This window comes from Orcinus orca, chromosome 1 (genome assembly GCF_937001465.1).
Source record: "Orcinus orca chromosome 1, mOrcOrc1.1, whole genome shotgun sequence".
NCBI lineage: Eukaryota > Metazoa > Chordata > Mammalia > Artiodactyla > Delphinidae > Orcinus > Orcinus orca.
The window spans coordinates 191,651,181-191,678,065 of record NC_064559.1 but is presented as its reverse complement, the minus strand read 5'-3'; the positions used below and the strand labels follow the sequence as shown (position 1 = coordinate 191,678,065).

Genomic DNA, 26,885 nt, shown 5'->3' with positions numbered 1-26,885 from the left:
CAAACAAATTCTGTAACCATTAAGCAATAGGAACATGAGTTTAACAAGGACAAGAGTGAATGGTGGGGGGAGGGGGGGTAAGGAATTTCTTTGCTTGGATACCCTGTCTCCCCTCTAAATCCACTCTGCCCTTGTTCCATTCCTGGAAGGCTGACCTCTGTGGACTACACTCAGTGAAGTCACTCAGGTGCCTCTGCTTTGGGCTTGCAGATGGGTCTGACCCAAAGGGAGGCACCAGCAGGATCAAAGTCAGAATATTTATCCCCTGGCTCCGTCTGGCAGAGGCTGTGTTCTGCTCCCCATGGCTGCAGCCCTGGCAGGGCATTCCCCTCCCCGCCCCCATAGTAACAACTCCCTCCTTTTGCTCTTCAGGTCTAGGAGTTGTAACGGCTTCCTGTAATGTGAACCCCCTGGGTCCCATCCCTGGTAGGTTCCCTTAACCCTGCCCATACCTCTGTAAAGACTTCCTTAGTCGAAGGCTCTTCAGTAACCCTCTGAGTGTACCATCCGTTTCTACCTGGGACACTGATACAGAAATGGATGGTGTGGTCCCTCCGTATGGTCCTTTTGGCATGGACCACTTCAGATTTTATGGATCAAACCAGCTCTGTTCACAGGTCCCAGTCTGGGCAAAGGAGATGCTTTCCTCCACAAAGCAGGTTCCAAGGGTGCCGGGGGTATGTACCAAGGCCTCACTGCCCTCTGGCGGTCAGCTCCTGAAAATGCACCTCAGGGATCCAACCTCAGCGGATCTCAGCCCACTGGGTGCTGGTGCTGAGCCCATTTCACTCCTGAGCACGTTTCACCCAGGGGTTACTGTCCCCACTTTGCAGCGGAGAGCCTCTCCATTGCCCTTAGTATAAATCAAAATCTTGACCATGGGCTACAAGGTCCCATCTTCGCCTCCCCTCCTGTCACTCTCTGACCCAGCCACATCAGCCTTTCCTCAGATCCTAGGGTGTTCCCACATGCAGCTCCCAATTAGAACATATGGGCACTCTCTGAAACCTTCTTCACCTGGTTAACCTCAGTTCATCCTGTAGTTCTATCCATCACTCAGGAAAGTCCTCCTCGTCACCCCTTCCTCCCCTCACTGTCATTCACACACACACACACACACACACACAGGGGTTTTCCTGATAGCACTGATTAATGTTGCTCTTCCCCAGAGGCTGAAGGAGCGTTTTGCTTTGCTCACAGCTGTATTCCTGGTGCTGGACCCACAGTAATAACCACACCAGCCCCTGACATGGATTAAGTGTTTCTCTGTGCCAGCCATTGAGCCAAGTCCTTGGGGGCTCTGGGCCACCCTCCTCCCACAGGTCCCTGGTCCCCAGGGAGCAGCCCTCGACTCTATCAAAAACTCACACGGATTTATTAGAATATGAAAAAGATTCGGTTTCTTCTGTACAGGCGGCAGAGCGGCAGCAGCTGTGGTGGCTTTGAACATGGTTGTCAACGTCACCCTTGCATGGTGACTCCTGCCCCAAACAGCACTTACATGGAGAGGAGGGGGGACAGATGAGCACCCACTGCCCAGTCCATTGGGAAGGGGGACGCTCTGACTATTGCACAATCCTGGGGAAAGGAGTACCCTTGGGAGAAGGACAGACACCAGTAGGCCTGGGCCTGGCCCATGGTGGCAGTGGGAGTAGGAGTGTGTGCCTGTGAGCAAAGGCCTCTGGGGACCCAGGACTCAGCCCACCCACCAGCCCTGGCCGGTGGGAGATGCTCAGGGGAGGCCCCTACCCTGAGGACGGGGCTCCACAGCAAGCTGGGTGCAGTGCTTATAAGAGAGGTTCCAGGGGCCAGTGGGGGAGGGGAGAGGGATGAGAGAAAACAGGCCAGCGGGAACTGAGGGTCAGGCCCAAGAGAAAGAAGGTGCCAGGAGGCCTGGCATCTGTGAGTTAGAGAAAATCATGATTAGGGTGGGTATGTGAGCGGGTGAGGTCATTTCTGAAATCAGAGCCCTGGGGACAGAGGACTGTTTTGGGGGAGAGTGTTGGGCAGACAGGCACAAATGAGGATGGGTAATGCTCCAGAGTAGGATGGCTGGAGCTCTGTTCAGCTAGAGGTTTTCAAAAATGTTTTAAAAACAGGAATGCCCTCTGTGCAAATAGAATCTTACATGGAAGTGTGAACAAACAAAACAGATAAAAAGGCAGCACTCTCTGGTGCCCCTGACAGAAGCCCCTGAAGGGCCCAGTGGTCCCCGCTGGAGCACAGTTTGGAGAGCTGAGTCATCATCGTCCAAAGCGCCTCAGCTCCAGACAGAGCTCAGAGATGCCCTCAGCCTGCAGCTCTGAGTAAGGACAGGTCAGGTGGCTGGCCAGGGTGACACAGCTGGCGGGAGGAGGGTGGGACGGCCATGGGTCACTGATCCCTCCCCCAGTCAGATGCCTGGTCCCCTAGTCTTAACGCTGTTAATGGAGGGACAACAGAGGCCCCGGCTCCTTCCCTTTCCAGGAAGGACCAAGGCTGAGCCAGAGGCTCTTTGGTTAGAAACTAAGATTGACTTCAGTGAGGAGGGTGACAGATTGGGAGGGGGCCTTCCGAGGTCTGGGAAACTCAGAGGCCCTGGTCTGGGTATGGGAGAGAGCTTGGATCAGGAAGGGCAGGGTTTGCCTCAGCCCAGCAGGTCTGCCAAAGGACTGGGAAGGCAGTTCTGGTGGGAGGGAGGGCGCTTCCCAGGAGGCAGGGGGAGCCGTGCTGCGGTGGGGGCTGTGGGCCCAGCTGCCATGCGACAGGGGGAGGGGCAGGGCCAATCCAGGTCGGGAAGGACGAGGGGAGCCCCGCCAGCAGACCCCTGCTCTGGTGGGAGAGTCTGTGGTGGGACGGGCACCGCCCGCTGGCCCCAGTGCTACTGGCCCTTGGGGATGAAAGGCTCGCCCTCCCCAGGCTCAGGATGGGGGCCTGGGTCACTGAGGCAGCGCTGCATCCTCTGGGAGCTGGGGCTGTCACTTGACGCAGGGGTGAAGACGTCGTCGGTGCCCGGGGACGAGAGCTCCTTGGTCCGCATCATGATGCCCCTGTCGTCCTCGTGGTCCTCCTTGGCCACCCTTCCTGGATCCCGGTTCAGCCCCAAGACCTTGCCCTTCAGCTCCTCGTTCACCAGGTCCACAGACTCAGGTGACTGCGGGGAGGCTGGGTCGATGGTGATCACAGGCAAGTCGGCCTTCGGCTCATAGGCCAGCGGGTCTGGGGACAGAGAGCCAGGCACAAGCTGGTTTGTGCCCCTGAGCCCTGCCCAGCGTGCGCCCCACCTCAGCCCGTGCCAGCAGCTCCTACAGAACCTCAGCAATCCTGGCGCGCTTCAAATCACTCCACAGGGGCCTTTCCAAGCCCCTGTCAACACATCAGATTGCTTTTCCTCCCCTCGGACTGGGGTCTGAGAGGTAGGACTGTGTTCCCCTCCTCAGCCCTGGGGCTCCCATAGGAGTCCCTCCTCAGACCAAGAATTCAGGCTCCCTCCTGAGTCACCGGGTCCTGGAAGGCCTGCCCTTGTTTTCCCCACATGCTGGTGATCCCAACGGTGCAGCCGCCTCCAGCCTCCCTGCCAGGCACCCAGCTCCTCAGCATGAGCCCCACGTGGAGCGCTCTGTCCCTGGGGAGGACAGCAGGGCCACTCTTCTGCCCCCTTTGGTGAACCCCCAACTCTACCCGATGTAGGAGGAGCTTGGGAGGTCAGGGAGGGAGCAGCCCGTCCTCCCCGCGGGCTCTCTGAGGCCCATTCCTGTTGGAGCCTCATCCTCGAGATGGTGGCACTGTGTGCCCAGCCTTGAGGCCCCTCGCCCAGCACCCTACGCCCTGCCTTACCTGAGCCAATGCGGGCCCGCGACATGGTGGGCGAGTCCAGCTTGTGGGCCGGCACCGTCAGGTAGTTGTTGATCTGACAGAGGAAGGGCAGACAGGGGTGAGCATGGGCGGCCCCTCTGGACGGCACCCAAGGTCAGTGGCCACACCCTCCCTTGGTGTGTCTGGGGTGCCCGCTCCCTCTCTGCCCGGGCCAGTGCTAGGTCCTGAGGGCTTGGCCCAGCCTCTTGTCAAGCTCTGCAACCTCCGGGGTGGCCTTGAACACCCCCCTCGCTGCCCCGCCTCTCCCACGGTGACACTTGCCCAGACTCTAGCTCCAGCCCACACCTACCCCTGAGGTACAGACCCAGAGAGTCAGAGTGTCGCCTGGGCCCTGGATGGCCCCCAGGTATCTCAATGCAACACGCTGGAACTGAACTCAGCCTCTTATCCTCCTTCAAAAGCTGTCCCTTCCTTGGTGTCCCCTCTCCCAGCCACCACTCCCGACCACCCCAGTGGAAGGCTAGACGCGAGCCCTGACGCCTTCTCCTCTTCCCTCAGTCCCACCTCAGTCTGGTGACCAAGTCTTGCTGCTTCCACCTCCTTCCTCCTTGAAGCTACCTGCTCCTTCCCTCCCCCCGCCACTGCCCTAAGCCGGGCCACCCCCACTGCTCCCCATGTCGTTCCCTTGCTTAGAACCCTCCTTCGTGACTCTCCACGCCCTCGGAATAAGGCCCAAACCCTAACACCATTAACAAGCTTCCTGGAAAGCTGAGCCCCCTCAGTCTGTGGTCAGCAGCTTATGCCCAGCTTCTGCCTTCCGCCTGGACCTCCCTCTGCCACACTCCCTCCCCTGTGGCTCTTAACCCTAAGCATGCGCTGGCCACTTCCTTGTTCAAGGTGCTCAGGGCCCCTTGCGCTTCCTGTCCTGCACGGGCTACTGCATGAGAAGCTCCGTAAGCGAGGGACTGGGCCAGTTCACCACCGGATTCACAGAGGGTGCTCTGCTGCTTGGCACTTAGGAACCGCTCCACAAACGCTTCCTGAACAAATGAATGAAGGCGTGTGTGCCTTGCTTTGTGACTTTGGACAGGTCCCTTTCCCCTGAGCCTTAGTTTTCTCACTAGAAAATGAGGGGTTAGAGCACATGGATAGACTCGTCTAGCTCTGATGCCTGAGGACACAATGGGGAAGGGGGCCTCTTTGCTGCTCTGAGTGCGGAAGAGGGAGAGAAGGCAGCTTTCTGGAACCCGCCCTGGGGCTCAGCCTTTGAAACAAGTGGAGGAGGCCGAAAAACCAGATCCGAGTGGCTCTATCTCCAAAAGGGCCTGGTGGTGGCGGTGCAGGAAGAGGAAGAACCCAGGCTCCCGGAGAAAGGTGGCAGCCAGCTCCAGTCCCAGACACACCTTCTGCTCCAGTTGCCGGGCCTTCTGTCTCTGGAGCAGCATCTGGTTCCAGGCCTCCTCGTAGGGGTCTGCCACCAGCGTGTGTCTGTTGTAGGACCGCAGCTGTGGGAGGAACAGTTGTCAGGCAGGGCAGGCCCCAGAAGCTGGGCCTGGAGGGGCTGGGCGGCTCTGGGCGTGTGGCGCAGGGCTGGAGCAGAGAGGGGGCGGAGGGGCTCCTCTACTGTAGGGGGGCCGGGTGGGGAGCAGCTCCTCACCCGCTGCCTGGTCTTCTGCAAGTTATTCCTCAGGATTTTGCGGATCTCCTCTTCCTTGTCCTTGGACAGTGCTGGCAGGATGCGCTCGGCAGGCAGGGACTTGGGGTGGATGTTCCTGGGATAACGAGGCACAGATGAGAAAACTCCTGGGACCCTGGGGCCTGCTGGGCTGGGCCAGAAGGGTCCCCCCGGGATGGCCGGGGTGGGGGGTGGGCCAAGCCTCTGGTCCTCAGTGTGGCCCTGCAGCTCTCCCGCCCACCCCAGTAGGATGCCCCAGGGGGCCTGCTCCAGGTGCGTGTCGAGGGGTCAGTGCGGCTGCAGAGGCTGCCAGGGTTGGCCACTAGCACTCACTGCATGGAGACGGTGGAGACGGCAGAGGGGATCTTGCCCATGCCCCCACTTTCCACCAGCTCGATAGCCTGCTTCATCTCCATCTTGTGGTAGAAAGCGATAAGCTGGGGCTCCTTGGAGCGCTCGCCAGCTATCAGACACTTCTTCACATACTTCTTATTAAACCGATTGAGCCTGGTGGGAGGAGGGAGGACATGGATGAAGCCACCTCCTGGGACGGGTTGATGCCCAGGCCCCGGGAGACCCTTACCTGCCCCTCCCACCCTCCTGCCCACAAGGCCTGCCACCTACTTGTCCTTCCAGTGGTGGTGGCCGTAGTGGCCACAGATGTCCTCGATGCCTGTCAGAAGGTGGTCCAGGAACTGAAACGGGCCCAGGGCCAGGTCAAGCCTTACTACTGGGCTCCTCCCCTACCAAGACTTCTGAATGGGCGCCCCCCTTCCACCCTAGTGCAGCTCTGCTCAGCCCAGCCCTATAGTTCCAGGACCAGCCAGGAGGTGGCACCTATACCTCACTCATCCTGAACCCCAGGGAAACCTCAAGCCTCTGGCCACTGGGGCCCGGCTGAGACCCCTTCTCTGAACCCACTTGTGCCGATGCCTGGGATAGGTTTCTGCAGAGGCAGAGACTGCGTGACGCCCCTTCCTCAAGTTCTAGGCTGCTCGTACCACACCCCCCTATGGTGTGACCTGGTGACCTCAGGAGGCTGAAGGACCACCCGGGCACTGGGATGAGGGAGGAGGGGCTGACTGAGGGCATGGACGCGAGGCCTAGCTGCTCCCCAGCTTCCGGAGCCTCCTCCTGCGACACAGGGCCCAGGCCCAGCTTCCAGTACCTGAGTGTGGATCTCCTCGTTGATGGAGCGCTTCGTTTCTTGCTTTTTCTTCACAGCCAGGAGGTCTACCAGGGGCCGAATGGTCATGCCCTGGAGGGCAGGTGGGTGTCAGGCACTGTAGCTCTGCTACTCTGGCAGGGAGGCTACAGAGGTACCCCACCCCAGGGTCCTTGAGTCTGCCCTCTGCTCTGAGGTCCCCGATCTCCCAACCTCCCAGCAGCACTTACATAAAGCAGGTCCTTAAGGCCCGCTTCTTTCCAAAGACACAGCCAGCGGTTTCACAGCCCATCCAGCCAAGTGACTCACACACAAGGCATCTAGCCCAGGTCAGGGGTCAGAGGGCCTGGGTTCAAGTGTGAGCTCCACCACAGATGCATTCTGTCACCCCAGGGAAGTCAGGCCTGGCTAACAGGGAGGACCACCTCTGCTCCGCCCCCCTTGCAGGACTGCCACCCAGGAGGACCTAGGAAGAGCAGCAGCAACTAATTTAACTGCACACTTGCCATGTGCCAGGACCAATTGTGTTTTACTAGGATTAGCACTTCAATACCCACAATGACCCTAAGAGGGAAGCCCATTCATTATCCTCATTTTACAGATGAGAAAACTGAGACTCAAAGAGGTTAAGTAACTTCCTAAGGTCTCACAGAAGTAGTAAAGCTGGATTCAAACTCAGGCAGGGAGGTCCCTACCTCAAAGCTGCTTTCATTAAAAATGGGCTTGGTAGGGCTTCCCTGGTGGTGCAGTGGTTGAGAATCCGCCTGCCCATGCAGGGGACACAGGTTCGAGCCCTGGTCTGGGAAGATCCCACATGCCACGGAGCAACTAAGCCCGTGTGCCACAACTACAGAGCCTGCGCTCTAGAGCCCGCAAGCCACTACTGAAGCCCGTGTGCCCAGAGCCCGTGCTCCCTAACAACAGAAGCCACCGCAATGAGAGCCCACGCACCACAATGAAGAGTAGCCCCCACTAGCTGCAACTAGAGAAAAGCCCGCACGCAGCAACTAAGACCCAATGCAGCCAAAAATAAATAAATAAATTTATATTTTTAAAAAAGGGCTTGGTAAACCATTAGCATATACAACTGCAAAGTCAAGGTGGAAGCAGGGCAAGATGACAAAAGAGGCAGTCCCCTCTGCTTTTAAAGGACAGAAAAAACAAGTCCAGCCCGAGGAAGTTTCCTCTGTACTGTTTTTTCCCCGAGAAGGCAATGATGTTTCCCATCTAGGGCCTGGCCAGGATTAGTGTCCAGGAAAGATGGAGGGGATGGTAGAGAAACAGAGGCCCAGACAGGGTGTTTCTCACTTGCCCAAGGTCACAGGTCAGATAAGGAAAAGCAATTTACATCATCTCAGGCTGGGCTTCCTTGGGGACTCTGAGGGCGGTGAGGCTCTCAGCTAAGTCTGGGTTGTTTAAATGCACAGGAATCATGGCCAGCAGGCTGGAAGGATTCTTCAGAATCATCCAGTTCAGTCCCCTCACTTCACAGATGGGGATCTGAGACCCAGAGATGGGAGGAGAGTCCTTCCCGGGGTCACACTGATAACAGCAGAGCTCTGGCTAACTCCAGACCTCCTGCTGGCCAGCTCAGGGACCTTTCCAGTTCCCCATGTTGCGCTATTATTCCCATTTTACAGATGCAGAAACTAAGATCCTAAGACATTAAACCACTTCCTTAAGCCCCTACAATGAGCATCATGGGCCTGCTGACTGGACCCACTCCTCTTAATGCTATCTGGATTCCTAACTAAACTAGGCAGCAGTTTGGTTACTTTACATTCTGATTGGTCACTTTTCAATGACGCATGATCACAACTCTCCCTTTACAATTTAGGACACTGGGGCCCAGAAAGGGGGAGTGGCTTGTCCCTGTGATAACTGTACTAGTTATCAGTGGAGCTGGGACTAGAACCCATGGGCCCCCTCTTGGGTCATGTGCTTCCTCTTTCCTGCTAGAGTCAGGGTCCCCAGGCAGGGCTGCTCCACCCTGTCCAGCACCTGCACAAAGACGGTGAAGAAGATGACGGTGATGATGGCCGTGAGGAACAGGTCACACATGGGAAAGTGCTTCTTGTCCAGGAGGTAGCCCAGGGAGAAGGCGATGGCCCCTCGCAGGCCCCCGTAGGCAATGATGAACTGGTCCTTGGGGGTCAGTTTCACGATGCGGAACTTGTTGATGAACCAGGTCAGGCCCAGCACGCCTGCCGGGGAGGGGAAGAGAGGGGTCAGGCTGTCCCAGACCCTCCTGGCTTCTGCAGCAGAGAGACTTCTCTGTCTGGAGGAAGCCTCCACTAGTAAGCCCACCCGGCTCACTCGTTTCTCGGGTCCCTCGGCCCAACATGCTCCAGATCCCTCAATCCAAGAGCTGGTGGATCTTCAATTTAAGGGGGGCCCTCAACCTGGATATATTTTAGAGACATTACAGAGGCCTCCAGTGGCTGGAGGTCAGGGGGGGATGGGAAAAGAGACGGCCACAAGTTGACACCTATTAAATAGGACGGATCTACTTTTCTGTGTGTTTGAAATCTTCTGTAATAAAAAGTTATTTAAAAATGCAGAGTTCAGAGTCCAATCTCAACCCACAGAACCAGAATTTCTGGAGGATTAAAGGGGTTTTAAGACAGTGCAGCAAGTAAATGCGACGGCCAGACCTAACCTCAGAGAGGAGGTGAGATCCAGAGCGGGAAGCCGTGCAATCACTGAGGTAATGTGTGTCTGGCAGGTGAAGCAGCAGCCAAGGGCCTAAGGCCTGGTCCCCGTGCGCACCCCCGGCTAGCAGCAGAGGTTGGAAGGAACTGCAGGCAGCTTTGAAAGTGCTAAAGTCCAGACACTCACAGACCTGGCTCTGTGGGCCTCCACTGGCACACCATGACTGTCTCCCCAGAGATCACGGATGCACCTCAAGCACGTCCCTCTCCCCTCAAAGGCCCATCATGGCCTCAGCACTGCAGACAGCAGGAGTGGGGAAGCCCAGCCAGGAGCCAACCCCAGCCCCTCCACCCAGCGCACTTCTCACACACACACAGACACACACACAGCACCCACCCCCAGCACGCACACACACCTCCCCTGGCTCAGGCCCGGGACCTCACCCAGCACTCGGGCGATGAGGCAGAAGAGCAGGGTGCTGATGACAAAGGTCCAGTTCCAGTGGTGGGAGCCGGCCACGGTGGAGACGCCGAGGAAGATGAAGATGAGGGTCTCGCTGACGCTGCTCCACATCTTCAGGAAATACTTGATGGTCGTGTGGGACTTGTGGGAGATGTTGGCCTCCACGTAGGGGCGCATCACCACTCCCGAGGCAATGAGTCTGGGGTCAGGGAAGCGCGGGGTTCAGGGTTCAGAGTCGAGCTGCACCCTCCCAAAGCGCCTCCACAGCCAGGGAGGCGGACAGGTGCCCGTCTCCTGAGCTCCCCTTACGAGTCAGACGCCCCTGCGGGCTTCGCACACCTGTTCTCACTCAATCCTCTCACCCAACCCTGTAGACACAGGCATATTCTTGTGTTTTCTAGACGAGAGATCTGAGACTTGTAGAAATAAAGTCGCCTGCCCACGGCCACACGGCCAGCGAGTGGCAGAGCTGAGACGCAAACGAAGGGCTGCCCAGCTCCTAGGCCTGTTCCTTCTCCCCGAGGCCACGCTGCCACTCCACCTTACAGAAGTCAGGTCTGCGACCTCAGGTTTATCCCCCCGAGTGTGGCGTCCCTTTAACCTGTGGGGGTCCCCACGGGGAGCTCTCTTCCGAGCAGCAGCCCGAGGCCTCCCAGCCTGGTGCCCACACCTGGGCCCCATTCCTGCTGGCCCAGCCTCCTTGCGGTCACCCCCAGTGCCCCACACTTCCAGTGGCCTCCCCTACTGTGAGCACCTTTGCACCTCACTGCCCCTCCACACTCCCCTGGCTTCAAGACCTGTCTGGGGCCTCAGGACCTCCAGGACCCTCACTTCAAGGGAAGCCTGGAGCCTCCTTGCTGGGGCTGCTGAGGGCAGCAGCAAGCGCGAGTGACTGTGTCCGGCTACCACCAAGGGGTTCCCTTTGCGACAAATGAGGGGAAGAAATAGCTGGGCTGAGACTTTCCAGAACCTTAAACTCAGTGCTTCAGGGGCAGCCCCGGGACCTGGAGTCTGGATCTGGGGGCTGGGCGCTGGGTAGCTCCCTTTGACCCTACAAGCCTGGGGAATCTGAGTTGGCAGCCCCCCACGCCACGCCCAGACTCACGCCATGATGCCCGACAGGTGGAAGAGCTCGGCTGACAGGTAGGCCATGTAGCTGTAGAGGAAGACGAAGAGCGGCTCGATGACGCGGATGTGGGAGGTGAACCGGGAGGTGAAGGCTGCGATGACCCCGTAGACCACGCCCACAAACACCCCGCCCAGGGACACCACAAAGAAGCTCAGGAAGCCGAGGACGATGTCCACGATGCCCACGCGGTCGTAGTTGGCAAACTCCTCAAAGAGGTGATACAGGACCTAGGAAGAGTGTGCAGGTTGGTCGGCAGGATGCCCCACGGCTCCCTGGGGTCCACCCAGGGTTATCCTATCCCCTCCGCTGACCACGGCCATGTGGTAGCAGAGAAACCCTAGCACCAACCAGGTGCCCAAACCACCGGCCTCGGGGCCAGAGGGTCTTCGGGCCTGCAACGTGCTGCACAGGTGAAGAGCACAGCTCTGCGGTCAAACCACCCGGGTTGAAATTCTGGCTCTGCCGCTCCCCAGTTGTACACGTGAGGCAAATTACTCAATCTCCCTGTGCTTTAGTTTTCCTGACCAGAAAATAGGGGTAATAGTCCCGACTTTACAGGGCTATTGTGAGATTAAATTAGTCGATGAAGGCAAAGTGCCTATCACAGTATTAGCTGCTACTGCACCAAGTTCGCCTCTCATATCCTTGCCTGGATTTCGGTTTTTCCTTCGGCACAAAGCAGGGGGAGTTCAGATAATGAACTAGGACAGGACTTAACCGCTGAAGTTCTCTGAAAATATACACGGCCAGGCCATACATACCCCCCGACTTGGACTGTCTGGAAGTGGGGCCCAGAAATCTCTGCTCAACGGGTGGTTGCAATGAACCACCAGGTTCAGGCACTGTGGGACGAGAGGCTCTCCATGGCTTCCCCACCTCCGGGCGGGGGAAATAAACGGTCATTGTATCACTACCATCAGACCTCAAGCGGCACTTCATACACAGTAAAGCGCTTTGATTATGGCCATGCTGCTCGACACACTACAGCCTGAAGAGGTAGGCAGGCTAAGGATGCTTGTTCCTTTGCTAAACTTAGGCTCAGAGGAGTGAAGCAACTTGCCAGACGGCCCCCAGCCCAGGAGCAGCAGAACCGGGCCTAGAGCGTGTTCCCTGACAGCCGTGGATGGGGCCTCCCCGGGCATTCAGCTTGGAGGTTCTGCCCCCTCTCAGGTGCTGGCTGCTTGGCCTGCTCCGAAACAGCTCTACCTAGAAACCAGCTGGGGAGTGTCCAGGCCCGGGGGACGCTGAGGGAGTGGGGAAGAGGACCTGAGGGTCCCTGAGACAGAACCCTCCGAAGCCCCCAGTACCTGGGCCGCACCTGGAAGCAGGGCACCTTTGCTCTAGGGCAAAGGCCTGAGGTCACTCAGCTTGGGGCAGCCTTCAGCTCTACTGTCTGGAAAATGGGGCACTCACACCCATGCCCAGAGCTCTAGAAAGGGCCTGACTGGGGCTAGGCAGGAAGGGGAGATGCCAAGCACCAGCCAGTCCCCGGTGCTGCCAGGACACAGCTGTCTGGGAGACAGGGCAGGGCTCCGGTGAAGGACAGCAGTGCATTCTCAGCCCTGGGCTACCTAAACTTACTCCTGGCCTGAGGAAATTCATGGGCCCCTAAAGTGCACCACCTGGGCCAATGGGGCAGGTATAGAGGGCAAGGTCCTCCTTTCTGGCCTGGTACCACTGTCACTGGGACTAGAGAAGCAGAGTAGCATACTGGTAAGCGTTTGGACTCTGGACTCAGACTGTGTAGATCTGAACCCCAGTTACATCATTTATCAGCTAATATGACCTTGGACGAGTTCCTTAGTCTCTCAGTGCCTCAGTTTCCTCACCTGGAAAACTGGGGAAAATTACCATGCTAAGCTCATGGAGTTTCTGTGCAGATTAGATGAGACAATACATATTCCGACAGGAAGTACTCAGTGAACACCAGCGATTACCACCAACGCTGCCACCGTCTTGGGGAGGCGTGGCCGTGGCCCAAGGTGGCTGGACTGAGGTATCCACTCTTGCAACCACGCCCTGCTGCTCCCCAGTAGTGCCAACCTGAACCCCGACACCCAGATCCTCTGGGGAGGGCTTCGTCTCCGGCACTCACTGATTTTGCAGACATCAGTGAGTGTGACTCCTGTCAGAACCCCGGGAGGATGACAGGCTAAGCACTGCAATCCCTGTTACAGATGGGGCAACAGGCTGGTGTGGTAACCCTGGGCAAGAAGAGACAGGACAGACGCCAGCCTGCTCAGGTCAGGCTGCTGCTCCACCAGCCTCACGAGGAGCTGACGAGGGTGGCGGGGAAGGAAGAGGGAGAGGAAGCCCAGGCTGTCAGCAGCCGACCACCACCGTCTGTCGCTTCTTTCAGGTGCGGCTTCCTGAGGGGCTGGGGGGGAAGTGGGAGTGTGTGTGCGAGCGTGCACACGTGTCCTTGTGTTTTCCTGTGCGGGCAGCTGCTCTCTGAGGGGTCCAGCTAGGAGGGGGGTGTAGGTGTTTCCACAACACAACGTGAGTGTGCACATACACGTATCTGTTTCCTGAGGAAGCCGACTGGGAGGAAGGGTATGTGCAAACATATACAGCCTTGCCACATGCAGACCCTGCAGTAGGAGGTGTCTGTCCTCGCTAGACCCGGAAGGAAAGCACTAACTACTCTGCCACTTTGCAGCTGTCAAAGGTGAGGCCCAGAGAGGTACAGTCACTTGCCTAAGCTCACACAGTAAGGAAGTGGCCAACCCAAACCAACCCACTTGTCACCTTCTGTAGGTTTTAGAGGCAAGGTCCCCTTCCACAATTGCTGCCCTCGAACTCTGCACAAATTAAACTCTAACTTAAGACACAGCTACCATGAAAGCCAAAATGCCCCTCAGAGACTAAACGGTCTATAAAGGGTAAACTGAGGTACAAAGAGGACAAGTAATTTAACCAAGATCACACCACAATCCATCAGGGACAGAGCATATCACCTGGTAAGGCCAAGAGCTCAGGTCCTGGGGTCAGACAGACCTGGCTTCTAATTTTGGTTCTATCATATTCTAGCGAGTTATTTAACTTCTTTGAGCCTGATTCCTCCTTTGTAAAGTGAGAATAATAAGCACCTCCTAAGGTGGTCATGAGGATGAAATGAGATAATCCACGTCCAGTGCCCATCATGATGTCCGCACACAGCAAGCAGGAAGGGACATTTGCTATCTTATTACTATCATTAGCGGGTGGATGTGGGATTCACTCTGGACCTGAATTCGGATCTGCGTCTTGTGTGCACGTGGGTGTGGTCCCTGCCCCCTCACCACAGTGACGGCGTCATTGAGCAGGGACTCCCCGAAGACAAGGATGTGCAGCAGCTCATTGATGTGAATTTCCTCGAAGACGGCCAGCACGGCCACGGGGTCCACGGCTGAAATGATGCTGCCGAAGAGCAGGTTTTCCAGGAGGCCGATGTTGTTGATCTGCTCGCCGCCCACCAGGCACACGGCGTACATGAGGCCGCCCAGGAAGAAGGCATTCCACAGCGTGCCCACCACAGCGAAGATCAGGATGGTGCCCAGGTTCTCTGTGAACTGCCGCAGGGGCAGGAAGTAGCCCGCATCCAGGATGATAGGCGGCAGCAGGAAGAGGAAGAAGACGTCTGACTGCAGGAAGGGGGGCGTCTCACCCACGCCCTTGATCAGGCCCCCCACCAGCAGCCCCACCACGATCAGTAGGCAGCTCTCCGGGACAATGCTCGAGATGGTGGGGATCACGTGGAAACCTGCAGAGGGTGAGAGAATGGGAGGCATGGGCTTGCGGGGAGCAAGGAGAACAGAAGGCTGGGGATGGGGTTGGGGACGAGGAGGGCAGCTGGTGAGAGGGTCACAGGCTTGGTTTCAGAAGGCCGCTCTGTTAACTTCCTGAGCCTCAGCTTCCTCGCCTGTAAAACAGAGCTGATGATACCAGCCTCAGAGGGTTGCTGTATAAACTAAGTGATGATGTTGTTAAAGTGCTTTTTGCAAAGGATATACAGATGCTATCTCTGTCACTGTCACAAAGTAGTATAAAGAAGCAGCTCTGTATGCCTCCAGAAAGCAGAAATTATACACTGATTACGGAGGCTCCAAGCTCCCTGACCACCCTGTCTGCCCAGGTCAGGGTAGGAGTTCTTTTCTGGTGCCGTCCCCACTCACAACTTCTATCTGCAATCCTAAGGGCATTACCTACACCTGAACCCAAGTCACTTTCCAGGGACAAGTTCAGGGAGACAGATGTGAGCTCAAGACCAGGCCTAACAATCCAACAATTCTGTCTGAGGGAAGACAGCCAGTTCCTCATCATGGAGGTATTTAAGCAAAAGGCAGACAATGGTTGGTAGGGAAGTGACACAGGAGATAGGAAGAAGCACAGAGGAGTCAAAGAGTATCAGTGCAGGAAGGAACCTGGGGAATCATACTGCCAGGGGCCTGCAAACGTGCAGGACGCACGCAGCAACTTCCCACCCCAGACTCGCGTACCTTCCTGCTGAGCCCAGAGAGCTGCTCAGGAGGCCGACAGCAATACATCACTTTTGCATGTGAGACAAAACCTGTTTGCCAACCTGTTTCTAGCCCAATTCCACCCACTTTAAAGACAGGGCAACTGAAGCTCAGAAAGGGGAAGGGACTTGCCCAAGGTCACACAGCAAATCAGTAGCAGAACCAGGACAGAACCCAGGTCTGACTCAGAAGCTCCCATCAAATTCCGCAGTTCTTTAAGTCAACCCCTCCTTCCTCCCCATTAAGGCATAAAATGCCCCTCTGCTTGAGACCCATCAACTATCTCCCCAAGCCAGGTCCTGACCAGCAGTAGCAGCAGGCCACTCTCTGCAGCGGGCCCCCTTGGTTCCAAACCCAGAGCTGGGAGGTAGCAAAAATCCCTTTCAGAGAGGGCACCTCTCAATGCTATGGGTTTGGCCATGGGTTTTTGGTTTGTTTTGGGTGAGGAGGTGGGTGGAGAAGACCTGGGCATCTAGCTGCATGTCGGGCACATAACCCTCAAGGTCCTCTTGGTTAAGAGGGTCTGCTTGACACTTTGCTCAAGGTGAAGGCTCTTGCTCTCCTCCCCTCCTTAGCCTGTAAGCTCTGTGCAGGCAGATTCCATACCTGTTTATGATTATATCTCCAGGGCTGGGGACACAGTAGGCACTCAACAAGTATCTACTGATCTGAAAATGCAAAGGGCTTGGCCAGGACCCACATGATTCCCGATAACCTGTTTGGCCAGGTCTCTGCTCTCTTCATCCCTGAGATCCTTGGGAAGGAAGAGGAACATCCCTCCCCATGCCCAAAGCCCTCCTGCTCTCAGGTACTGATCTGGGTGGCGCCAGTACAGCTACAATTCAAGACTCAGTACACTATCCGGCCCAGAACCTTGTCACAGCGCCCAGCACCCAGGAGATACTCAAAACATGTTGGAAAAAACGCATCTCCATCCTAGGCCAGGAGACGTGAAAACAGACCTGACCAAAAGTCACCTCTTAGCTAAAAAGGCCCCCTCCCCCGTCCCCTGTCTTTGAGGGCCCTTCAGTAACCCTCAGTGTTCACCCGGCTGGTACACTGGGAAGGGTAGGTCAGGTTGAGTCTGAGTCTCCCTTGATTACTTGCTAAAAGGTTAAAGTCCAAACTTTCAGCACTGCCTCCATCATCTGGTCTTGCTGAGGTCTCATGCTCCCCGCTCCCCACTGTCAATTTTTTTTTTTTTTTTTGGCCATGCTGTGCAGCTTGTGGGATCTTAGTTCCCTGACCAGGGATTGAACCTGGGCCCACGGCAGTGAAAGCACCGAGTCCTAACCACTGGACTGCCAGGGAAGTCCCTCCACTGTTTATTCTTATGTTTCAACCTTGACGAATTCCTTGCAAATGAGCTACATCCTCTTTTGCCTGCAGAACTTTGCGTAGTCTAGTTTGCCTCTCCAGAACACCATTCCTGTACCTCTACCCGCCCCCCCACCATGTGTGGGTGACACCATATCCTTGGGGAGACAGGACAGCATGTGAGTTTGGGGAAGCCAAACCCAGCCAGCTGGCCCCCACACCCCTACCCCCCACCCCTGGGAGGTGAGCACCAACGGCTGCCTCAGGAGGAGGCAGAGTCTAAAGAGACAGCCCAGGGCAGGTGGAGGACAGCTTCCACCTCCACCTAGCATGTTAGGCCCTCTCTGCCATCATCCAATCCAGAGCTTTCCTGGCCCCACGGAGACCCAGAGACAAATAAGCCACAGCCCCAGGGTGTGTGTGTGTGTGTGTGTGTGTGTGTGTGTGTGTGTGTGTGTGTGTGTGTGTGTGTGTGTGTGTGTGTGTGTGTGTGTGTGTGTGTGTAACAAGCCAAGAACAATAACATGAAGAATGTTCATTACTCCTAAAGTGCATCAGGAGCCAGGCCCTGAGCAGGCAGCATGGCACACGTCACCTCTTTAGTCCTCACAACAGCCCTGTGGGATAGCTACTGTCCCCATTTTGCAGAAGAGAAAGCTGGGGCTCCGGCAGAATTCAGCAGCCTCCCCAGAGTCTAATGGAGGAGCTTGACTCTAGCTCAGAGCGTCTTACTTTCTTCAAATAAGCCAGCCCCCAGAGTACCTGGGGCTGGAGCCCTGCTCCGGGAGCAGATCCTCCCAGGCCTTCCTGTGTTGGCCCTGCCTCTCCCAGGCTGGGGAGGAAGGTCTGGGATCCACTCTGGCTCCTGGCCTGCGGGTAGGCGGCACATTACTGGAAAGCAGCTTCGGGGGGGGGGGCTAGACTCTGTCATCAGCACGTGGAAGGGGGCCTGAGGGCCTGTTCTGGCGTGTCCCTCTCCCAAGGCCCTGACTCCACCCTGTGGAGTCCCCACCCTGTACCCCTGAAGAGTCCCCTCAAAGCGCAGGAAGCTTGCTGACACTGAGTGAGGTGAAAGGGGGGACAGTTGGGTTCCTGGTCCCCTCACAAAGGCCCAGCACTGAGGCAAGACCCCAAGATGCCAAGAAATGAGGCAAAACTTCCAAGGCTCGAACTCGTGGCAGTGGTGATGTCACCAGGATGGAATCGGGGGTGGGGCAGAGGCAGTTAGAATCAGATCCAGCTCCGTGAGAGGTGAAACAGACCTTGGAGACCATCCAAATCCTCCATTACACGGTTGGGGAAACTGAGACTCAAAGGGAAGCGGTGAGCTGTCAGTGGTCACGACCAGTCCCACCACGAGAAGCTCCAAGTCCAGTGATCGCTCAAGCCACACGGCCTCCTTCAGGAGCACCCAGGCCTCCCAGGGCAAGGACAGGAGGAGAAGGTGTGGAATTCAACATCCCCGCCATGGGGCAAACCCCCCGACACAGGTTGGGGCTGGCCTCCCTTTGATGTGAAGAGGCTGGGGGAGGGGAGACGTGTTTCTCACTCCGTCCAGTGTAGGTGGCAGTTGGGCAAGTGGGGGCACTGTGGGAACACACACACTCACATGCATACATACTCACACACACTCTCACTCTGACACACACACTCGCTTTCTTACACACACACATGCACACAATCACCCATATTCTTGCTCTCTCTGACACACATACTCTGACAAACACACACATTCACCCACCCTCTTCTCCTTCTTACACAGACACACGCACATACTCTCTCTCTGACACACACACGTAAACGGAACAGGCACTGGGCTAAACTTCATATTGATGAGGGGCTCCTGGTCCTCTGCAGCCTCTCTGCTCTCCACCATGAGAACATTTTATTTACAGCTCCTCAGACTGTCCCCATCTGCTGAGACTGGCGCAGTGGAGCAGGCAGGCGAGGCTCTCCCACATCACCCTTGGTTGCCAGGGTGACCAGACACCCCAGTCCCACTTCCCGAATCTTTCCCCTGCCCTGGCGGTCAGAGGAGAGTGCCGGGAAGAGGGGCCTCCTTGGCCCACCAGTGCCGGGTCACCGGGGACCCAGGGGCACGCGATGGGCTCTGCTGCCCTAGTTCCAGGCCTGAGGACTGCTCTGGGGCTGCAACTCGGCCAGGTCCCAAGGGGTTCCTGGTTGCACAACAATTCCGTTTAACTCCCTCTTCAACTGCCCCAGCAACCAGTCTCAACTACAGTAATGAAAGGTAATACCTCCCAAGGAAAGCCTGGCACTCTATGGTTTATAGCAATGTGTTGACACGTCTAATTTACTTGCACCTCACCAAGCTCTGGGAAGTCACAATTACCATCCCCTCATTTTAGAGATGAGGAAACTGAGGCACAGAAAGGTGAAGCAACCTGCTCAAAGTCAAGCGGCTGGTAACTGATTCAAATCCAGGCAGTCTGGCTCCAGTCTCTGTTCTTAGCCACTCCCTACGTTATCCCTGGTTTTATTCTTATTTTGTTTCTAAGGGGAGCGTCAGAACCCAGGACTGAAGAGCCCCAAAGTGTTCCCAGGGTGCCAGAGGTGTTTCTTCCCAGGAGCTCTTCTCCAGGGAAGTCGCGCCACTGCTCCTCTTCCACTCTAGAGGCCGAGGAAAGACCTTGGGGAATCTTTCCCATCTTTTAAGCCTGCCGCCTCACTCCCCAGTTAACTCAGCCAGAAGGGGTCAGTCTTCTCCTGAACTCCTAGGGTAGGAGGAGGGAATTGTCAGCCCCTGCCTGCCTGGTCTGTATTCAGCTCCGGTCTCCACTGGGGCCGAAGGGTTCTTTGGGGTAGGAGGGGCTCTGATTGTTCTTGAGTCAGATTCCTCTCCGTGTTGATTCTTCCCACCATCAACGTCAGCTCTGAGGACCAGGGAGAAAGATAAACCAGACGCAGTTGGCGGCGCCTCAGTAGGTTTGCAGCCAGACCGGCAGAGACAAAGATGTGTGGCGCTCGCCCCTCTGCCCTTGGTTCCAATCAGGGTGTAGCCACTGACTAGCTTGGTGGCCTTGAGCAAGTTACATCTCCTAACCTCAGTCTCCCCATCTGTGTAAAAGCCTATTTCAGAAGGTTTCTGGAGCACAAGAGGACATAATCAGGGCAAAGGATGCCAAACAATGCTAGCACTCAATGCTGGCAAAAAGCGGTGAGTGCTATTATTATTAGAATCTTCAAAACCCAGGTATAGCATGAATCACTCTACGTTATCATGACCCGCTGGTGCGCACCTGTCCATCACTTAGGTGTTAAGCTCCCTAAGGGTGGGAACTTTCTAGAGTCAGCTGGGTCTCCAGCTGCCAGCATAGAGTAGGCATAGTAACTATTTGTGAATTGAGATAAAACTGACTTTCAGATGTGAAGTGTGGGAAAAAGGAAGGGGGCTCTGAACTTTCAAGAGTAGGTGATGCTCCCAGAGCAGGGACCATCTGAATTGGGCTTTGAAGTTTACCAGAGAGAGAAGCAGGAAAAAAGGCCTTCTAGGGTCTGTATCCTTTAAAGACCCCAGCATAAGTACCCTGCACGTAGCAAATGGATGTATGGGTAATGAATGAATGAAAAACAAGGAAAGAAAAAGACAAATAGGAAGGCTTGACTTCGCCAAGCCTTTGCCAATATCCAAATATGAGTGTTGCTGAAAAGATTAAATGAGATGGCGTATGTCAAACACTTAGCACAATACCTGTTACATTTCTCTTTGAGTCTTGGTTCCTCCTCTGTTGCTGGGGTGATGACTGACCTGGTCACCCAGTGACCAGGGTGGCTGTGTCACTGAGATCATTTATTTAGAGCTCCTGGCCCACAGGAGTCACCCAATGAGTGACAATTTTAAAGAAATGTAAACCAACAGTGCCCACTCAGTAAGACTATATTTGATCATGATTCACTTTAAGATACAATCTCCAGCACAGAGAAGGAGAAAAACACTTACTGGACACTTAGAGTGTCTGATGCAAGGCTTTTCCATAGCTCCTCTCATTTCATCTCATATCCTGACCCCCATTTGACAGATGAAGAAACTGAGGCTCAGAGAGGTGAAGTGACTTGCCCAAGGCTACCTAGCTGGGAAGTGGCAGAGTCAGAATTAGAACCCAGGTCTCCTAATTGCCAGTTCTTTGTGCCAGGCTGCATCAATGAAAACTAAATGTGTGAGCACCAACAGGAAGAGAATTCAAGTCTGCAATATGCCTCCCCTGCAAAACAGCCAAAAATAAATCTGTTCCAAGTACCTGGAGAAGAACTCTTCCCCATGCTGGTGGAGTCTGTCTCTCTCTGTGCCTTTTCCCATCATTCTTCCAAATGGTACCTCTATCTCTTGCCTGTTTCAATCCACATCTCAGGGAGACAGGGTCCCACCCTCTGGGAACATCGAGTCTGGGTGGGAAATTAGCTAATAAGCTAGCTGAGAACACAACAGCATACGCTGGGCCACCTGAGGCATGGGGAAAAGACGACTAAGCCAGGAGGTCAAAACCTGGGTTTGAGGCCCAGCTCTGCCCTTTAGTAACCAGGAGGCTTGGGCAAATCACCACAGACGACCTCAGTTTCCTCAGGTGTAGACAAGTGAGAATCAAGGGACTGGATACAGAAGCACCTGTACATTGTGACGTGGCAGACAAACTTCAGAGATGATTGATAAAGGGGAAGTAAGGACAGAAATGCCACATGGGCCAGAGGGCAGGGGGGACAAGGAGACTCGAAAGCAGTAAGCAGAGTGATGCTGCGACTTGCCAGGCCCTCTCGGAGACCTGGCAGGAGAAGCTGTGATCAGGATTCCAGGTTCGTTAACCCTTAGCACTTAACGTCCCATCCCTATCAACCCCTGTCCTCCAGTTGCTAGAAGTCCCCAAACCCCATCTCTGTGCACACAGAGGGAAATCCTTCACCTTGAACTTCTACCCACCTTTCAAAACCCAGCGCAGGTGTCACCTCCTCTGGGAAGCCTTCCCTGAACCCCCAGGCTGAGTCAGGTGCTCCTGCAAACTGAGGAGTGAGAGCTCTGTAGCTGGTATTCTAGGCGACTTGGCAGCCCAGCACGCGGGCTGGCTTGTCGAATGGATCTGAGGTGGCTTTCCAAATATCCTGAGCCCCATGAAAATAATGCTCAGGATGAGTGGGTTCAGGGAATGATGGAAGCTTCCTAAAGGATGTGGAATTGAAGTTGGGTCTGGAGGGCAGGGGGCTGATGGGGGAAGAGTGAACAAATGCACAGAGAGGGCGTCTCAAAAGCCTTCCAAGGACCCTGAGGCCTCCAGCCAGCCTGGAAATGAGAAAGGTGCTGTCACACAGCTGGAGGAGGCAGGCATGCGAGGACCCAAGTCAAGGGGCCCGAGCTGATGCTGCGGGCCTCAGAGGGGCCCCTGACCTTCAGGTCTGGCCCTTGAGCCAGGTTCTATTCCTGCCCTGCCTTTCACTCCCACCAGACTTCTCCCTGGGTCTCAAGTCCCATTTCAGTACCCCCTACTCCCCCTCACCTCACCCTGAGCTGGAACAGCAACTCTAGGTACCTAGTCCAGCCTCCCCAATCACCCAAGCTCTCCATAAACATTTGCTGAATGAATTTCACTCCCGCAGATTCTCCCCACCCCCCACAGGATAGATGCTGGATGGAGTCCCCATGCGGTGAGGTGGAGGATGACTCACGGAGGGGCGGGGAGGTAGGGACAGGGACAGGGACAGGCAGTAAACAGCCTGTGCGTGTTGACAAGATACAGAGCTCCAGCAGGAAACGGCAGGCAGCAGAGGTCTCCGCGCAGCCAGAAAGGGCAGCAGCGCAGGGGGGTGGGTAGGACCTCAGGCTCCAAAGACTCTCGTGGCTGGTTTGGGTCCCTGGCGGGGGACCATGGGATACACACTGGTTTCTTCTGATTTTTTTCAAAATGGAAATATATTACTTTGGTGATTTAAATGAAATCATGGTCACTTAAAACTTTTTTCCAAAAGTATATGAGTTCATTAAGTCAAAGGAGAATAATCTGCCGGTGATTCTCCGTTTCCTACACCCATTCTATGACCCCCCAACACCCGAAACAGAATGATATTTAAACTTCGAAGCTTTTCTGTGTCTATAAGTTTAAGATTTTTGTGTAAATGGTGTATGCTACACACTGTGCTGTGACTGCTTCTGTGGGGCACAGACTGCGCTAAACACTTCACTGCAGCATCTTGTGCAATTCTCTCAACAACCCTACTGCAGTAGGTACTATTATTGTCCCCATTTTAAGGTGGGTAAAGAGAAGGTCAGAGGGATGACCACTTACGTGCCCCAGGGTCAGAGAGCCAGGGTTACTGAGCAGTGTTTCAGACCCAGGCTGACCCCATGCCCCCAGCCCCTCACCCCTGCCCCCTGTGAAGCAACCTCACTGTGTGTACGGCCTTGCCTGCGCCATCATGTATTGGATGGTCCCTCCACGATGGCATTAGGCTGAAGCCTGCTTCCTTATACTCTGAGATCCTCCACCAAGAGTTCCAGGGAGGCCTCACCTCTGCGGCTGGCAGGGAGACCAGAGGGCCTCGGCTTCTGCTTTCTCCTGACCCTGTGGTACCACTGGTATCAGAAAAATCTAAATCACATCCCTTTCAAAGGAGGCCTTTCTGCGCTCCCCAGATTTCAACCACAGAGTGTGGAGGAGAGGAAAGCACAGAGTGCTTGAGCTGGGAAAGAACCTGGCATCAGTCTGGTTTCAAGCCACCATCCCCTTCCTTTCCTGGTGCCCCAGGTGTGCCACTCCCTAGCTTGGGCTCTGCCCTCCCTGCACATCCCCATCCCCATCCCCAGCCCTGTCGTGGCTCCTGCCAGACTGCTCTCAGGACTTACAGACAGCAGCAGGAGCTCCAAGCACCAGTCTGCCCACACCTGGGGTGGGGAAGAAACAAGAGGTTCAATAATAGAGGTTCTATTTCCAGAAACCTTAGAGCCCTGGGAAAGCTGGGTTTTTCTTTTCCTTTTGGTGGGGGTAGTGTGTAGTGTTTGCAAAATCCAAATTTAAGAGAAAACTGAAATTGAGTACCAAATACCTGCTGTTCTTAATGTCCCAGCTGAAAGTCACTCAGCTTAGAAGCGCAACAATGAACTAAATTCATTAGATATAACTTGAACTTGCTCACGATATCATCGTACTCAGATATAGAGAGGTGGAGTACAGAGAGGTGGCCGTAGGAAAGCAACACAAAGAGAAATTCTACCATTTCCAGGACAACAGCTGTGCAGAAAGCAAGTCCTGGCGCCCCATTTTCAGCTGCCGCAGAGGAGGGAGGGGGAGCTGCAAAGAGAGAACAGGACTTAGGTGGTGCTGGCTGGGCGGGGAGGAGGGAACAGCGCCCTGGGGAGGCATCCGGGGCCCCTTCTACCCCTCCCAGCTCAATTGGCTACAGAGTCTACTATGCGCTTCACAGCATCTGGGGGTGGTGACGAAGAAGGGGTGCCTGGCAACCCTCAGCTAGGTTTTGGTGACCACTCAGAAAGGCCAGAAAGACACTGATGAAAGAAAATGACTCTCAGAGGACAGAGCTTGGAGTGAGCCTGAGAAGATGGGGAGGCTTCCGGTGGGATGGGCGTGGGGTGACCCTGAGGCTGGTGTGTCTGGGTGTGCACAGGGTGGACCTGCAGAGTAGCAAGGGCACAGGAGCTGAACTCTCACTTCCCCACCCCCAAACCTGCTCCTCCTCCCACGGTCCCCGTCTCCCCAGCATCACTCAGTTGCTCAGGCCCCAAACCCTGGAATCATCCTGACTCCTTTCTTTCTGTCACAACCCATAACCCAGTCCAGTGGCAAACACCGGATCTGGCTCCACTCACTCCCTTCTGGAGCTACTGGCCTCCTTGCTTTTCCCTGGATGCAAATATGATTCCACCCCAGGGCCTTTGCACTTGTTGGCTCCTCTGCCTGAAACGTTCTACACTGAATACGTGGACGTGGACGGCAGATTCCCTCCCTTCTTACGGGTCCCTCCTCAGGGAGGCCTTCCCGTACCCTCCTATCCGCCTACCCTGCTTTATCATTCTTAAGAGCACTTATCACTTCCTGTTTGTGCTCACTGACGGTTCCCCTGACCCAGAATGCAAACTCCATCAAGGCAGACTGTCCAGTCGCTGTCGTGTCCCTAGCACCTAGAGCTGTGCCTGGCACACGGTAGGCTTGCAATCAGTATTTGCTTAGTCGATGATCGTCTCCTGCCTCAGTGACCTAACAAGGTTGTTGTGAGGACCACATGAGACCCAGACATGGGAGCACCGAGCAGACCCAAAGAGTCTGCTCACACCGTGTGGCTGGTTGGCCGTCTCCCGTCCAGATTGCTCAAGGGCAGGGACCCTGTCTTACTCACCGCTGACTCTCCAGCACTTAGCACAGAGCCTGGCACAGGGCAAGGGTAAAACTTGTTTGTTGAGTCTGCATGACTATTTGAGGGCAGAATTCCTGTCCTAATTTAACCTAATCTCCAGTGTTTGGCACTAAGCTTGTGTGCACTAAACACTAGCTGAACTGGCCTGAGTCTGAAGGAAGGGCTGGGGTTAGGGAGACACGGGGAAGGCCTTCCAAGCAAAGCCCCAGCGTCCGAAAAGGCAGGACAGGCGGAACGAGTGTGGTGTAGGCAGAGGACTTCTACTGGGCGTAAATGACAGTGAAGGCTGAAGAGGAAACCATCACTCGGATGGTCATAAAGCAGCCTTTTCTCTGGTCCTCACTAAAACCCAAGGCCGTAGACAACAGATGAGGAAACAGAAGTTCAGAGAGATCCAGACATGCAGCCAGGATCACGGGTAACAGCAGAGACAGGTCACAAAGCTGAGACCACTGACCCAGTCCAGGGCTCACCCAGGGCCAGACTGTGAAACGGCCTTAAGCAGCCTGGAGAGAGAATCCTGGGTCAACCTGGTGAACCAGGCAGAACTGCTGGAGGGCTCTGACAGAGGAGGCGAAAAAGTCCTGCCTGTAAGCACCCTGGGGAGGGAGTCAGGGAGATGGTGCTGCCCCCAGGCTCAGCACCCTGGGGTGGAGCAGAGCTCTCCAACTGCCTAGCCATCAAGTCTAGGATCCAGGGGCAGCCGGCACTGCTTCCTGCAGATTCCAGCAGGTGGACCAGCCCAGCCTCCATCTCACCTCCAAATGCCTGCAGAGACCAGGAAGCAACACTGGGAGAGGAAAAGGGCCTGAGCCAAGCCCAGGGTGGGGCTCAGGAGATCCGGATTCCAGTCTAGATCCTGCCACCACCTCACTAGGTGCTTTGAACAAGCCCTTGCCTTTCTCTGGCCTCAGCTTCCCCATCCTCAGAGGCATGCTGAGAGCCTTTCCAGCTCTGACATCTGACCGATGAGCCCCGCTCGTGGACAAAGCTGGGGCTCTGTAATACCGTCTCTGTCCATGCCAACAAGCATGATGTCTGGGCTCAGAACAGTCTTCATGCAGAGCAAGACTGCACAAGCAGCATGGGGCAGTGTACAGAGTCCTGGTCTGCCAACAAGGGAGCTGGCTTCTGTTCTAAACTTGAACTTCTCGGTGATCTATGGCAAATCACGGTACTGCCCTGAACCCCACTTCCTTCCCCTCTAGCATGGGGATAAAGCAATACCGTGGCACAGGGTGGCTGTGAGAAAGAGGAGGGAATGGAAGTAAAAAGACTGAGAGGAAAATAAAACAAACACCCAGAGAGCTGCGGCAATCACCGTGACGACTCCGCTTTCAAGGAAGATGCAGAGGGAGAAGGACACATCTTGGAGGGAGGGGTGGGATGGCAAGGGGCCTCTCTGCTCCTGGGGAGCAGGGCATGTCTGCCCTCCAGGGCTCAGCCTATTGTGTGGCCCAGTGTGGCTGCCACCTGACTTGGGTTCCACAAGAGCACAGCAGGAATATGGTGACACCAGAGGTGCTGGGCCCTCCGCGGGAGTAGAGACTCACTCTGAAGCCTTGGCCCAGCCAGGCAGCCAGGCCCTAGTGAGAGGAGGAACCCCGGTCAGGCGGCAGCCTGCACTAGAGGCAGCTTCTCTTGGGGGCCCGGCAGCCAGCTCTCTGGAGGACTGAGGCAGAGGGGCTGGTCCCGGGCTTGTAGGAGGGCTGGGCCAGGGGAGGCAGTCCAGGTGCAGGCTGGGAGCGAGATGGCTGGGAAGGGAGACACTGAAAAAACACACCGGGGTGTCGCCTCAGAATTCTGTCCCAAGTTTCA

General features: G+C 55.7%; 1 protein-coding gene across 2 annotated transcripts in view; it reads right to left on the bottom strand.

Moving 5' to 3' along the window:
* Nucleotides 1-1,352: 1,352 nt before the first annotated feature.
* SLC9A1 (solute carrier family 9 member A1) overlaps nucleotides 1,353-26,885 on the bottom strand; it is a 49,442-nt gene continuing 23,909 nt past the window's right edge. The window contains exons 2-12 of one of the 2 annotated variants that reach the window (XM_004266620.4): nucleotides 14,160-14,620; nucleotides 10,855-11,105; nucleotides 9,731-9,948; nucleotides 8,637-8,839; nucleotides 6,639-6,728; nucleotides 6,095-6,165; nucleotides 5,804-5,977; nucleotides 5,453-5,567; nucleotides 5,199-5,300; nucleotides 3,817-3,889; nucleotides 1,353-3,198 (exon numbers count right to left, since the gene is read on the bottom strand). In XM_004266620.4, the coding sequence (XP_004266668.1) occupies nucleotides 2,861-3,198; nucleotides 3,817-3,889; nucleotides 5,199-5,300; nucleotides 5,453-5,567; nucleotides 5,804-5,977; nucleotides 6,095-6,165; nucleotides 6,639-6,728; nucleotides 8,637-8,839; nucleotides 9,731-9,948; nucleotides 10,855-11,105; nucleotides 14,160-14,620 (2,096 nt within the window). In that variant the 3' untranslated portion in view covers nucleotides 1,353-2,860. The remainder of the gene's footprint in view (nucleotides 3,199-3,816; nucleotides 3,890-5,198; nucleotides 5,301-5,452; nucleotides 5,568-5,803; nucleotides 5,978-6,094; nucleotides 6,166-6,638; nucleotides 6,729-8,636; nucleotides 8,840-9,730; nucleotides 9,949-10,854; nucleotides 11,106-14,159; nucleotides 14,621-26,885) is intronic. The other variant, XM_033422481.2, reaches the window with a different exon arrangement.